This window comes from Dromiciops gliroides, chromosome 1, assembly GCF_019393635.1.
Source record: "Dromiciops gliroides isolate mDroGli1 chromosome 1, mDroGli1.pri, whole genome shotgun sequence".
NCBI lineage: Eukaryota > Metazoa > Chordata > Mammalia > Microbiotheria > Microbiotheriidae > Dromiciops > Dromiciops gliroides.
This window is the reverse complement of record NC_057861.1, coordinates 235,063,653-235,078,900: the sequence shown is the minus strand read 5'-3', so window position 1 is coordinate 235,078,900 and position 15,248 is coordinate 235,063,653. Positions and strand designations below refer to the sequence as shown.

The following is a 15,248-nucleotide window of genomic DNA, read 5'->3' as shown; positions in this document are numbered from 1 at the left end:
AGACTCTAATGAAAAAATAGATTTTCACAAGGACAAACATTGAATACCTAGAAGAAATGAAGCACAAGAGACATAAAAATAAAACAGAAACTTGGGAGCAATGAATTAGAAAGAGAATAGTTTATAAGAGAAGGATGTAACTCTTACCAAGTAATGGGTTTCCTTAAGAACTAGAATAGACAGAACAGAAATTAAGAACAACAGGAACAAACTTCCTAATAATTTGGGTGAGATTAAAGATTTGGAATGGAGGGAGAAAAGAATTAGAATCTAGAATGGTGCCTATTCTGTTGGGGAATGGCTAAACAAATTGTATTATAGCAATATAATGTAATATTGGGCTGAAAGGAAGGTGAAAGGGGTATTTCAAGAGAATCTTTAAGTAGTAAGAACTCTCCTGAGAGAGAGAGATGATAATTGAACTCAGTAAAGAAAGAATCAGTTGTTTGTGGGTTTTTTGCTTTTTTGTTGTTGTTTTTGACATGATCATTGTGTGTATTTGTTAGCTTGATTGTGCGTACCTAACTGAGTAAGGTAAGAATCAGAAACATATGTAAAAACCTTTGCAAATTTTAAAGCACTGTAATATTGCTAAAAATTTCATGTTTTAAGGTCAGAATAAAAATTCGTTATTAAAAGGTTAAACCAAACCCCTCTTACAGGCCCAGTGGGGGGGGGGGAGGAGGGAGAGAGAGAGAGAGAGAGAGAGAGAGAGAGAGAGAGAGAGAGAGAGAGAGTCGTGTGTGTGGGTGTGGTGTGGTGTGTGTGGTGTGTGTGTGTGTGTGTGTGTGTGTACATGGTACATTGTGAAAATGTAATTAGAAAATTAAGTGTAATCCTCAGAGGAGTATGAAGTTATTTCAGGCAAGGCCTAGAAGACAAGAACTTGAATTCAGTTATTCCTTTTTTTCCTCTAGGTCTGGCTTCCATCCCTAACACTCCACCTGAAACTTCACTTCAAAGGTTACTAGAGTTTTTTCTTTCCAAATTTGGTGAATTAAAAAAATTGTCTTTGTCCTCTTTGACCGCAACTTAATATTTAACATAGAAAACTCACTCCTCAAAATTTACTCTTCTTTTGGTTACTTTAAAATGTACTTTCCATGGTTATCCTCTTCGGTCTTTGATCTGTCTTTGCTGACTTCTCTTCCTTTTCTTCCTTCCCTGTTGGCCTCAATTTCTCATCTGTGTAAAATGATCTGGAGAAGGAAATGGCAAACTACTTCAGTATCTTTTCCAAGAAAACCCCATGGACAGAAGTCCACAGGGTCACAAGAGTCATATATTACTGAAATGACTGAAGAGTAACATAGCATACAGCTAACAAGGCTAATCCAATGACATTTTTGTAAAATTAATCATCTCATTTTTTTATACATGGACTTTCCTATTAAGGAGAGAATACCTGACAGAAACCTATTATCAAGTCATTAGTGTTAACTTAATTAAGCTCCTGTATCTATTTTGTTGTTGTTGTTGTTTGTCCTTCATTCTTGAAGAGGACCATGACAATCAGGGTGAGTGGTCATGAGTTGCAGTGAGTTTGGATCAAGTGAGGGAGGGCCGTGCAGAGTCATAAAACCTCATTCTTTCCTCCAGAGTCATTTGGATCCAGTGGCAGACAGATAATCAGGACAATTGCAGATGGCCTGTGGATGTTTAAAGGCAATTGAGGTTAAGTGATTTGCTCAGGGATCACACAGCTAGTAAGTGTTTGATGTGAAATTTGGAACTTGGGCGTCCCTCCCAACTTCAGGGCCAGTGCTTTTCTACTGTGCCACCTAGTTGCCCCATAGCTCCTGAGAAATTATGAGGCGAACAGGAACAAACATGTTCTGATTGCATTTGGTAATGCAAAATAGGGCTTGAGATTGAGTTTTGGAAGACAAGGGAAGAAGAAATAAGAATAGTAACGAACTTTGTCTTTCCTTATCTTCCCCTTAAGACCAGTATAGGGTCCAGTCTCACCTATCAGAATGTACTCTCATCTATCCCCCATGAGAGGAGACACAATGAGAAAGCAGATGCTCCAAGATTGGTGTCCCGAATTGCTGTTCTTTCCAAGGCTACTAAGGTCTTTTGCTTGTTTTCTTAGTTACAAAGGGGAAGATTAAATATAGGTGTCCTCAATCAGACTAGAGCCTTTTGATTTCACTGGTATAAAAGACTTAAAGGGGAAAAAATTCCATCTACCAATGTGAATCAGTAATAATTCTGCCTCTTTGTAGTTTTATATAGGGTTTTCTGGGGCTCAGATCACACAGGCTAGTTGGTGTCAGAGGCAGACTGGACCAAAATACTTGCTTACGTACTTTAGAAAAAAAAAAATTTTGGCGGAGGTGTGAGGCACTTGGGGTTAAGCAACTTGCCCAGGGTCAACACAGCTAGGTAAGTGTCAAGTGTCTGAGGCCGGATTTGAAACTCAGGTACTCCTGACTCACAGGGCTGGTTGGCTCTATCCACTGCGCCACCTAGCTTGGCCCCTTAAAATCTTGCTTACTCTTAAGAAGAACCAGCCTCGTCTACCGTCTGCCATGCTGCCGTCTCATTTAAAAGATCTATATTAGGTTATTCCCCCTCCCCTACACATTTGTTGTTGTTCAGTCATGTCCAACTCTTTGTGTGACCTCTTTGGGGTTTCTTTGCAAAGATACTGGAGTGGTTTACCATTTCTTTCTCTAAGCTCATTTTGCTGATGAGACAAACAACGTTAAGTGACTTGCTCCAGGGTCACACAGCTAGTAAGTATCTGAAGCAGTATTTGAACTCAGGTACTCTATCCACTGTGTCACCTAGCTGCCTCCATACACATCACCCCCTCCCCACCCTCACCCTCCAAAAAGGTGTTTTATGTATGTAATCTTTCTATCTTTGCCATTTTGGGACTAAACAATTATTTTGTTGCATAACTCCAAAAGATCATTTTTGTAATTTTTTTCTACTCTGTGCTTGGTTATGAATTTTTCTGTCCTCAGATATAGAAGATACGACATGCCATTCTCCTAAACAAAATGAAAAATCATCTTTGTTTTTAAGGAATTTTTTGTTTTTACATGGAGGGATTTTTGTAACAGATAAAAGTAATGCTCCCCCTCTGGATAGAGGCACATGAAACTGACTGAAGGGAGCTTGGGATTCTAAGATTTCGGGGTGAGTGGACAGTGCGTTGCAGAGGTAGGTACTTGGGATAGACTGTAATGTCAAGGAAGCAAGAGAACAGAGTCCAGTGTTTGAGGACAAGTAGGGCAATTTGACTGGATTGTAGATTATAAAGGAGATTTATATGCTGTAAAACAAGAAAGGTAGGCTAGGGGACAGATTGTATAAGGCTTCAAGCGCCAAGCTGAGGATTTTGTATTTTTATCCTAATTGGCAATAGGGAGCCAGTGAAGGTTCCTAAACCAGAAGGATAACATTGTCAGACTTATTTTTTAAGAAGGTTAGAATTGGGCGATAGATTTGAGGATCTATCTACATTTAAAACTGGGAGTGAATCTGATTTTTCAAGGAAGACCATATAGAAGAGATGGGGAACAGGACAAGTTTAGGGAGTGCCTACATTATTTTAAAAGAGGAGTAGCACCCCTGCCCGCCAAAAAGAGACAGATAAGCAGAGAATAGAGGACCAATGAGAGTGGAGCATCTCTGAAATAAAGGGGAGAAGAGAAGCATATTTAGTTGATGTGGTGCTCAGTAGTGTCAACTATCTGTAATGTAAAAACAAAAGATGCCAATAAAAACTATCTGCTTTCTTAACTAAGATAGAAAAAGGAATTAACTAAAACTACTAGTACACTGGGAAAAAGTCTAACATTCTGTACTGAAACGTTGTTTTAATGGTTTTAAACAGAAAATTCCAGTCATAAGGGTTAAATGGCAAAGCTTGGATTTGAAACCAGAGATTTTGCTTTCATGTTCAGTGCTGTTTTCTCTATATCAGGTAGATAATATGTTCTAATGCTAGATAGATAATGATAACATGCAATTAAAAAAAATTGTGCTGCAAATTGACATTCATCGAGGTATATTTTAAAAATACTTATTCTTCTTTGACTAGTTTGTTTAGATTATTCTTTATCACTTTATATACATATTATAATGCCTAGTATTATACTTTATCATGAGTAGGTGATAAACCTTGTCTGCAGGTAGGCATATATAGAAGCTGCAGTATATGTGTATGTATATGTATATGGAGCAACTAGGTGGCACAGTGAACAGACTGATGGGCCTGGAGTCAGGAAGAGTATATCTTCCTGTGTTCAAATCTGACCTCAGACACTCACTAGCTGTGTGACCCTAGGCAAGTCACTTAACCAGTTTGCCTCAGTTTCCTCATTGTAAAATGAGCTGGAGAAGGAACAGCAAACTACTCCATTATCTCTGCCAAGAAAACCCAAAAAGGGTTACAATAGAATAGGGACACAACTGAAAAATGCCTGAACTGAACATGTAGGTACATGTATATGTGTATGTATATATGTTTGTTTTTTGGTTTTTTTTTAATTTTTTTTTTTTGGGGGGGGGGAGGCAATGGGGTTAAGCAACTTGCCCAGGGGTCACACAGCTAGTTAGTGTCAAGTGTCATGAGGTCGGATTTGAACTCAGGTCCTCCTGAATCCAGGGCCAGCGCTTTATCCACTGCGCCACCTAGCCACCCCCTGTATATATGTTTGATTTTTAAAAAAAAAACAATTTTCTTTAAAGCAAAACAAGCAGTTATACCATGCAACTTCTATTAGAACCTGGGACTTGAAGTTTAATAGTTGTCTGTGTTTTGTACAACTCTGAAATATGAAGCTTTTCCATGTAATCTCATGCCAGTGTTGACCCATGTGGATTAAAATAGCCTTATTTTAACCCATGACCCAAATTGGAATTAAAGTATCTATCCACTGGGAATTTGTAAATTATTGTAGTTTATAGCATGACAGGTTTATATTAAATAAGTTACAGTGATTCCCACTGCTGATTTAAATTAAAATTGAGTTTCAAATAGAGAAGCATAATGAAACAAGTGCTGAAGGTGCAGATTAGGTTAGTGTTTCTTGTACCTGTTTGTAACATCTTAGTCATTTATTTGTACTGTTTTAAAAAGGGGGGAAAGGTTTAAATATTGGTTAGGAAGATAAAAAATTTATCCCATTGAGTTAGAGCAGTAGCATATTACTTCTTGCTTTATTGATTTAAAGGCATTTTGATTTTAATTTTTATTAATGTTTCGTGGTAAATTAACCATCCAACATCTGTTTATCTTCTGTTTTCATTATTTGTATTTTTGTGGCTAAGATTTTATTTTACTGTGTTACTATTAGGTAGAGAGAAGAATTATAAGCTTAAAAAGCCTTTAAAAATAATCCTTTTGCCTGGTTTATTGAACAGAGAAATTGTCAGTCCTTTTTGATTTTTTTGTTTTTTGAAAACTTGAATATGAGATGGAATGTGGAATAAATGAAATTTAAAATAATTAATACTTATTCTACCTTTTCTCTTTACACAGATAAAGACACAATAAATAAAATTAGAGATTTGCGCATGAAAGCTGAAGATTATGAAGTAGGAAAGTGATTGGTAGAGGTGCATTTGGAGAAGTGCAATTGGTAGGTTACTTCAGTGAACTTGATGATGATATATTATTTTGGTAAGAGTGCCCGTGTTTGTTCAGTTTTAATTTGAGATTATTGGATTTTTAAAAAACTGATCACTTTTGAAGTTTGTTTGCCTAGTTCCTGGAAAAAAGTAAGTATGCGAATTTTGGGGGGTAAAATTCAAAACTGCAACTGTTGTATTTTCCATAGAAAACTCTTAGGATCCATGCATAGGAAAGAAGGAAAATTGAAGCTTCAGGAGTAGAATCTGCTATTAGTAAAGAATCGATTATCTGATAAGTATTAGATAGCTTGCCTAAGTAGCAGGATTGTGGGGCAGTGACAGATTATAATACTATAATTTCCTTCCCTCATGTGGTACCACCCCAGCCTTCATTCTCTAAAGTGAATCTAAGGCCCGACTGGCATTTGCCCTGACATGGTAACCTTAGTGGTTTGCTAGGTCATTTGCTTTCACAGCAATTTTCTTTCGAATTTGACAGACAAAATGAAATGTTGGTTTTTTAATGATATTTAGTGTGCATTATGCATCAGGGGCTTTCTCATGTATTGAATTTCTTTTGGTAGATTTCTTTGAACACACATTTATTCCAGGTTCCTTTACTTACTAAAAATCTAATCCGAGATAGATAAAGCATTTTGGGGTGAATTTACTAGGAGATAGGCACTCTGCTAATTTCTGGGTTTACAATTACAAGCCAGCATTCTAATGACTAGAGAGAATGCATAAAGGGAAGCTGGAAAATGGGGGGGGGGGGTTCTGTGTTTGGGCATAATAAAGAATAATGCAAGTTAAACCTTTATCCAAAAGGAGAATACTTGCTTTCATTTTTTTCTAGTTAGGATCAAGTACTGTTTCCTTTTTATTCTCTACAAAGAAGTAAGTTTAATAAATATGGAATGCGTGAGTAGGTTTCACCGATTGGACCTTTTTGGGGACAGTGCTAAAGATAGCACCATAAAATAAGGAAACTAGTGAAACTTAATGACCTGATAATTTTTAGAAGAGTTTAAAAAGTCTGGGAGTTAAGATAACTATTGTGTATGGAATTCCACCACCCCCCCCATTTCCCTCCTCTTCTCCTTCATACCTAATTTCCTCTTGATTATCTATCTGTTTCTATCTTCCCACCAAAACTACTTAAGATGCTGCTGCCAAACACCTATAAGAAAAGAACCTTTACTTCCTGAGGCAGTGCATTCCATTATTTTTGTTTGTTTTTGTTTTTGTTTTTTTTTAATGAGGCAATTGGGGTTAAGTGACTTGCCCAGGGTCACACAGCTAGTATGTGTTAAGGTGTCTGAGGCCTCAGGTACTCCTACTCCAGGGGCCAGTGCTCTGTCCACTGTGGCCACCTAGCTGCTCCAAGTGCATTCCATTTTTTAATAACTATAAGTTTTTCAACTGAAATTTGCCTCTATCGTAAGTTCTGCCCATTGCTTCTACTTCTTGTCTGTTAATTAAAACGAATAAATTCAATTTCTTTTACATGACAGCCTTCCTATACTTCAATATAGCTATCATATTCTCCCTATCTATGCAAGCTAAAAATTCCGAGGTGCCTTCAATCAAGTTTCATATGATATAGATGCTGATAGAAATGCTGATTGTTTGATTCAAAGTCTTTGAACATTCTTATTTCCCTCCTGGACATTCTCCTATTTATCAAATTTCCTTTGTAAACTGTGGTGTCCAAACTCAACATAATACTTCAAATGTTATCTGACTCACTCCTCAGATCATATGCTTTCCTGCAAAACAGCCATTAAATGTGTTGGCTGTCATATCCTACTGTAGATTCACTGAGTGCGCAATTCAGGAAACCCCTTATCTTCAACTGCTTTCTAGCCATGCTTTATTTTCATATTTTAAACTTATGAAGGTGAGTTTTGGAAACTAAGTAACAATAAGATTTTCTGTTTATCTTTACTAAATTCATCTTATAGATTCAGCCGAATGTTTTAGCCTGTTTTGAATCCTGACCTCGCTATCCAAAGTTAGTTATCTCTTCCTAGCTTTGGGTCATTTGCAAGAGTAAAGAGATCTTGTATGCCTTTATCTAAATCATTGCTAAAAATGTTAAATAGCGCAGTCTAACTAAGCATAGATGACCTGGGCTCTTCTCCTGGGCTCTTCCTTCCAAGCTACTGTTCAACTACTCATAGCTGCCCTATGAAGTCAGCTAGGAGTAAGAATGGGAGTTCTAGTTAGGAGTATAAAAATAAATCACTTAAATTGGATGCTACCCTAGTTCCTTTAATACAGAAATTGTGTTCATCACTGAAACAGGTGGTATTTTTCTCCCATGTAATTTCATTGTAGAAAGAAAATAATAAAGACTAGGCATCAAAAGTGGGTGGAGGAAAGTGAAGATGGATATTGGTTTGTCAGTTTGATTAGTTTTGATTTACACTAATAATTAACCTGGATGTTAATTTTTGTTTTATGTAATTGCACAGCACAAGACAATAGTCAAAGATTTTCAGAAATTTATGTGTGCAATAAAGTTTTATTTTTTATTAAAATGAATGAGTCCAATATAATTTGTTAAATATACATTTAATATTTATATAAAAAATGTATATATATATATAAAGAAGGAATAAGTGAAGTAACTGTTGAAATAACTTTGTCAAATTGAAGTATTTATCAGATCTCTTGGAGTTATACTCATTTAGTAAATTGGAGCACTTTATTGTGAGTTCTTAAAATTTAGAAATGCCTAATTATCTAAGATATTATAATTATTTAAAACAAAACGTTTGTTTTAAAGGTAAGGCATAAATCCACCAAGAAGGTGTATGCTATGAAGCTGCTGAGCAAATTTGAGATGATTAAGAGATCAGATTCTGCTTTCTTCTGGGAAGAACGGGACATTATGGCTTTTGCTAACAGCCCTTGGGTGGTTCAGGTATAGTTATGTTACTGTTTTATTTTATTTTGAGCATATATGTCTTAATAGGAAGAAGGGAAGAATATGGAAGGAAGGAAGGAAAGAAGGAAGAACTCATTAAACACCTTCTGTAGGTCTGCCACTGTGCTAAGTGCTTTAAAAGTATTATCTTATTTGATCCTCACAACAACCCTGGGAGTTAGGTGCAATTATTGTCCCTATTTTATATTTGAGGAAACTGAAACAGATTGAGAGCAAGTGACTTGTCCATGGTCACACAACTGCTAAGTGTTTGAGGCTGGATTTGAACTGTCTCCAAGCCAGCACTCTGTCCATTGTACCACATAATTCCCCATGGAACTTAATTCAAAACAATAAAGCATTTGCAACTTTAGTAACAGCACTTTTATTACTTAATATATCTATTATAATCACTTGCAGTTAAAGTTCATGGTATAGTAAAACAGTTGAGGAATTTATATGGAGTTGAGAGCAATTATAATGTGCCTGAAAAGTGGGCCTGCTTTTATACAACAGATGTATTCTTGCAGTTGATGCAATCTATTGAGTAAGTTTTATTCATAGGTAAGAATTCCTAGAGTTTCTTAACCATTCTTTTATGGAATACTATTTTTAAATCTAGCATTAAGCAGGTTGTTTTTCTCTAGTACTTTTCCTTAAATTAGAATAAATTTTCATCAGGTAAGTGGTATTACCTTGATTTTGTGGTCTGATCAACAAGGTGTACATAACTTTAATTTCAGATCCGAATCAAAATAATGGAAATTGCCCTTGAAATCTTTTAGAAAGTTGTTGTTGTTGTTTTTTAATGGAGTGGGTTTTTTTTCCCTTTTTCTTTTTTAAGTAAGCATGGTAGTTTTATCATCAAAGTGCTGCTCTGTTGCTTCCTTATGTTATAATGGAAACCTTGATGTTTTTTGAGCTTATGCCAGTAGAACACTGAATACATAATGAAAGGAAGACCACTGTCTGAAGACAGGTTTTTAATAAGGAAGGAGTAATTTTCTTCTTTCTTTCTTTCTTTCTTTCTTTCTTTCTTTCTTTCTTTCTTTCTTTCTTTCTTTCTTTCTTTCTTTCTTTCTTTCTTTCTTTCGTGAGGCAGTTGGGGTTAAGTGACTTGCCCAGGGTCACACAGCTGGTAAATGTCAAGTGTCTGAGGCTGGATTTGAACTCAGGTCCTCCTGAACCCTGGGCTTGTGCTTTAACCACTGCGTCATCTAGCTGCCCCCAAGAGTAATTTTCTAACCTTTTTTTTCTTCAAGAACTAACACCTGTACTGTTGTTGTTTAGTTGTTTTCAGCTGTATCTGACATTTTCTCACCCCATTTGGTGTTTTCTTTGCAAAGATACTGGAGCGGTTTGCCATTATTTTACAAATGGCAAAACTGAGGCAAAGAGGGTTAGGGTTAGGGTAAGTGACTTGCTCAGGGTCATGAAGCTAGTAAGTGTCTATTTGAACTGAGATCTTCCTGACTCCAGGACCAGCACTCTATCCACTTTGCCACCCATCTGCCCCTCATACCTGTACTAAGAGGTTATAAATGCTGATTTAAATATAGTGATATAGATAGCCCCTTGTTAAACCTGTAGTGTATTGAGTTTCCTTCTCAGTTTTAAATTCAGAAAATGAAGAAAAAACAAAACTTCACCATTTAAACAGGAAAAACTTTAGTTTTCACATATATAAAATGGGAGTTGAACTACTGGACCCTTGAAGTCCCTTCTCACTCTAAATCCATAATGCTCTATTTGCTATATAGTATTTAGGGAGAGACACTATGTAGAGCGATTCTCCTGAATTGATGTTTTTATAAGTAAAAAATGTATATTATAACCATTTTTCTTGATTCTCTTCTGATAAAATAACTTTTGTATTCATGTCTTAAATAGCTATATTATGCATTCCAAGATGATCGGTATCTCTACATGGTAATGGAATATATGCCTGGTGGTGATCTTGTTAATTTAATGAGCAACTATGATGTGCCTGAAAAGTGGGCTCGCTTCTATACTGCAGAAGTAGTTCTTGCTTTGGATGCAATCCATTCGATGGGCTTTATTCATAGGTAAGAATTTAAGTAATTAAAAATCATTTTCTTGGTTTGTTAAAATAAAAAGCTAAAAATTATTTTAGTTATCCTGGCATTGAGGTTCTTTTTCAGCTAATATAACTCAAAAATTAAATCTTTTAAAATTCATAGGCTTGTATTTCCTTTTAAAAATAGATATCAATATATCATTATATAATTTTCATCACAATCTGTTTAATGTAGAGGTCATTTGTGTAATCAATAATGCTTACATAACACTCCTTCTAACTTCTTAACTTTAAAAACACATTATATAATAGGGAGACATTGCCAGAAATGTTTTGTAGTATTTTATGAGTTAGCCTTTTTTCCCCCCTCTAGAGATGTGAAGCCTGACAACATGCTGCTGGATAAATCTGGTCACTTGAAGCTAGCTGATTTTGGTACTTGTATGAAGATGAATAAGGTTAGTATATTTTGATATAAACATGGTTTAGCCAAAGGAAAAAAATTACTTTGTTAGAAAATGTTACAGAAATTAACTAACCTTATGTGGGCTTCAACAGTATTGACGTGAACTGTCTTTATTTGTTGAACTGGATACCATGGTAGCAATGCTGTATAAAGAATTCGTTCATGATTTATTTTTTCCTCTCTATTTAGGGTAAGTGTAGACCGCCAGATTTATGAAATCCTTCATAACAACTTTATAACGTGTACTTATTGGTAACTGAAAATGGAATTAGTTGTAATATTACTACATAGTTGTATCAGTATTGTGACTGGACTCCAACAAATTCTGTCAGTGTGTTTATAATTTTACATTTTATTGTGCCTTTGGATTTTTGAGTTACATTTTATTGTTCATGGTTCCAAAAAAGCAGGGATTCTACTTGTTCCCATTAAAATAGAACTTTATTTTAATATTTAAGGTTCATCAGAAAATAGTAACCAAATAGTAAAAAATTACCTTTTTCCAAGATCATACATTTTTTAGTTTATTATGTATTAGGAGAAAATCCTCCTTGGCAGTTTTTACACTGAAAGTTTTGTTGCAGTTTTTAGAATTGATAATTGGGTAAGTTTTGTACAAATTATATAGCATATATTAATTCAGTAAACCTTTATTAAACTTTTGTTTGTGTATTGCATTGTGGTAAATACATGTTAAGCCATGTACACAGATACATATAATGTGCTTGAAGAGAAAAATTTACAAAAGGAGTTATAAAATTCCATGTTTGTTTTTTTGGCAGGGCAGTGAGGGTTAAGTGACTTGCCCAGGGTCACACAGCTAATAAGTGTCAAGTGGCTGAGGCCGGATTTGAACTTAGTTCCTTCTGAATCCAGGGCCAGTGCTTTATCCACTGTGCCACCTAGGTGCCCTACAGTGTGGGTTGTTTTTTTTTGATGAGGCAGTGGGGGTTAAGTGACTTGCCCAGGGTCACATAGCTAGTAAGTGTTAAGTGTCTAAGGCCGGATTTGAACTCAGGTCCTCCTGAATCCAGGGCTGGTGCTCTATCCACTGTGCCACCTAGCCGCCCCCCTACAGTGTGTTTTTAAAGATTGTTTTATGAATTTGTTTTGTTTTTATTTAACTTTGCTCCCACCCAAAGTATACTCTCCTTTAAAACAGAAACAGCAAAATAGCTCTAAACAAGACCTCCCAGTATAGCAGCCATGACTAAGAGAGTAGACACTATTTCTCATTGGTTGTCTATCACTTCTCTTCTGAAAACAAGGAAGTGTGCTGTGACATCATTTACCTGATACCAATATTAAGCATTACACTTGATCTGATTTTCTTTTGTCCTCTATTGTTGTCTTCAACGTTATTATATATGTTTATATATTATTATAGTAATTATATTTATTTTATTCTGCTTTCATCACTTTGAGTTCAGTGAGACTCTCATGTTTCTTTGCATTCCTATGTTCATTTTTATCATGTGTTAACATTCCATTGCATTTACATACCAAGATTTATTCAGTCGTTCCTTAATTAATGGACATCAACTTTTTCAGTTTCTACCTTTTATAAAAGTGATGCTAGGGGAAGCTAGGTGGCGCAGTGGATAGAGCACTGGCCCTGGATTCAGGAGGACCTGAGTTCAAATCCAGCCTTAGACACTTGACACATAGTAGTTGTATGACCCTGAGCAAGTCACTTAACCCCAATTTCCCCCCTCCCCCCAAAAAAAGTGATGCTGAGAATATTTTTTGTTGCTCAACTCATTGGGGATCATAGGCTTGCTGGGTCAAGGGGTACGAACAGTTTAGTAAGTTTATTCTTTTTCCACATAATTCCAAATTGCTTTCTGCAGTGGTTGGATCAATTCATGCTTCTACCAGCAATGTACCAGTGTGCCTGCCTTCTCATAGGCCTTTTAACATTCACAATCTTAAGCCGTTATCATCTTAGAACAGTGACTGACTATGGAATCAAAACCATTAAAGGAGGGAAAAGGAGGCCAGAACAGGGATAATGGAGGAGATGAGAAAAGAGGTATCATACTAGAGGTGCATAAAATTTGCTTTAAGGGGGCTAATGTTGTAATGTGGACAAATATAAGTCCAGCAGGAGTGATATGACAGAAGACAAAGAATAGGATATTATATTCAGAAAAAAGGATTTCAGAGTTAAAGGATATTAGAAGTAGAGAACTTTTAGGTAACAGGGAAGTCTAAAATGTGGCCACTTCTTTGGGTGGCTTGAGGGCAAATAGAGATAAAGGAACACAGTTGAGGAAGTTGATGAACTTGAGAGATCAGTATGTTAGTCATCACTATCAATTTTTTCCATTATCAGGAATAATTCAGTTGAGGACTGTTAATTAAGTGATTTTCATTGAGGAAGATAAGAGATGGTCTGTCTTAGAGGTCAGTAGATAGCTGGGATAAGGATCCAAATAGGGTGAAATAATCCATTCATTCTGTGAATTTGAAAGGAGAGATGGGGATGTTGTGTAATGATGGTGGATACTGAATTAGTTAGAGTCATTCTGGACCCATGTGTTCTCATACTCAGTATGGTGGTGAAGGGTGTCCTATTTCATTTAGTGCCAGAAAATAAAAGAGGAAGAAATTGAGGGTGCAAGGTAGTTTTTAAACAATAGAATGCAGATGCAGGGGACACGGTGGTAAAGGTGGAAAGAGAAGGATAAGGACTGGGGAAAGAGTGTGATGAGGTTGAATAAGTATGACAGTATTTGTCAAAGTAGCAGGAGAAAGAGCTTTTCACCTATTTAGGTAGTGTTATTGCAGGACAGATTTTAAGGTTTGGGGTTTAGTTGGAGGAATTTGATTAGTTGTGGGAAAGAAGAAATGCCATGTTTGTAGAAATATGCAGAATAAATCAACCTCAAGATTCCAAGTAGATTCTCGGTGTGAGAGAAACTTGACAGATACTTTTTCTGGATAATTGGGAAGGCTGGATGGTTATAGTGTGTGAAAGAAGGCCTTCACTGATTTCCCTCTCTACGATAATACTAAAAATATTATATTAAAGAAAAAAATTCCTTTATATGTCTGAGTTTATTTCTTTATTTGGATTCATACTCTGATTTACCACTTTTTATAGGAAGGTATGGTACGATGTGATACAGCAGTTGGAACACCTGACTATATTTCTCCTGAAGTATTAAAATCCCAAGGCGGTGATGGCTATTATGGGCGAGAATGTGACTGGTGGTCAGTTGGGGTATTTTTATATGAAATGCTTGTAGGTGAGTAAAACAGAACTTTATTTATAGCATAGTTTATTTATCCTAAAAGTTCGTCATTGAACTGTTATCTTTAGCTTTTATTTTTCTAATCTATTTTGGTTTATGTGGAACAAAAAGCATCAATAGTTAATCATTTAGCTATTAGTTATTTTTTCCTGATGTATTAATCTTTTTGGGGTACCAAATATGGATGTCTTTTCACTTTAACTCGTGTATTTCATATAAGTTTGGATGCTTTTTAAGCTTGATTTTGATGGTTTAAAGGTAGAAATTTTGTCTAATTTCCTATATTACTTTTACAGGTGATACACCGTTTTATGCAGACTCACTGGTTGGGACATATAGCAAAATTATGAACCACAAGAATTCTCTTACCTTCCCTGATGATAATGATATATCAAAGGAAGCAAAAAATCTTATTTGTGCTTTCCTTACAGACAGGTAAAATATTTTGTAAGCAGACAAAATATTTTAAAACCAGGATGCTAAGGGGATTTTCACTCTCCATCTTATCTGTAATGAGGACCTATATTTTAGCTATTAGGTACTTATAATATCAGATGTTTTAGTTTTAAATTTAACAGGTGCCTCATTCATGAATCCAGTAAGATCTCTTTTTCTCTCTTTTTAAAAAATTAAAATAGGGTTTGTGTTAGGGAGAGGGGATATTATTCTAGTATTTGAATCTTGTTTTGTAACTGCAACTCTTGGCAACCTTCATTAATAATTGAGTTTCTCTCCCCTATTGACTAAAGTACAGAAATAAATAAGCCACAGTCATAAATTCATAGAATTTTATCTGTAGTAAGGACTTTTTGCAGGGCAATAAGGGTTAAGTGACTTGCCCAGGGTTACACAGCTATTAAGTGTCAAGTGTCTGAGGTCAGATTTGAATTCAGATCCTTCTGAATCCAGGGCCTGTGCTTTATCCACTGTGCCACTTAGCTGCCCCTAAATTAACTCTCTTTT

General features: G+C 35.8%; 1 protein-coding gene across 1 annotated transcript in view; it reads left to right on the top strand.

Annotated features, from left to right (window-relative positions):
• ROCK1 (Rho associated coiled-coil containing protein kinase 1) overlaps positions 1-15,248 on the top strand; it is a 132,028-nt gene that overhangs the window by 58,895 nt on the left and 57,885 nt on the right. Inside the window, 7 exon segments of the mRNA XM_043964625.1 lie at positions 5,501-5,557; positions 5,560-5,600; positions 8,384-8,521; positions 10,415-10,590; positions 10,936-11,020; positions 14,135-14,279; positions 14,582-14,720. Of these exon segments, the coding sequence (XP_043820560.1) occupies positions 5,501-5,557; positions 5,560-5,600; positions 8,384-8,521; positions 10,415-10,590; positions 10,936-11,020; positions 14,135-14,279; positions 14,582-14,720 (781 nt within the window).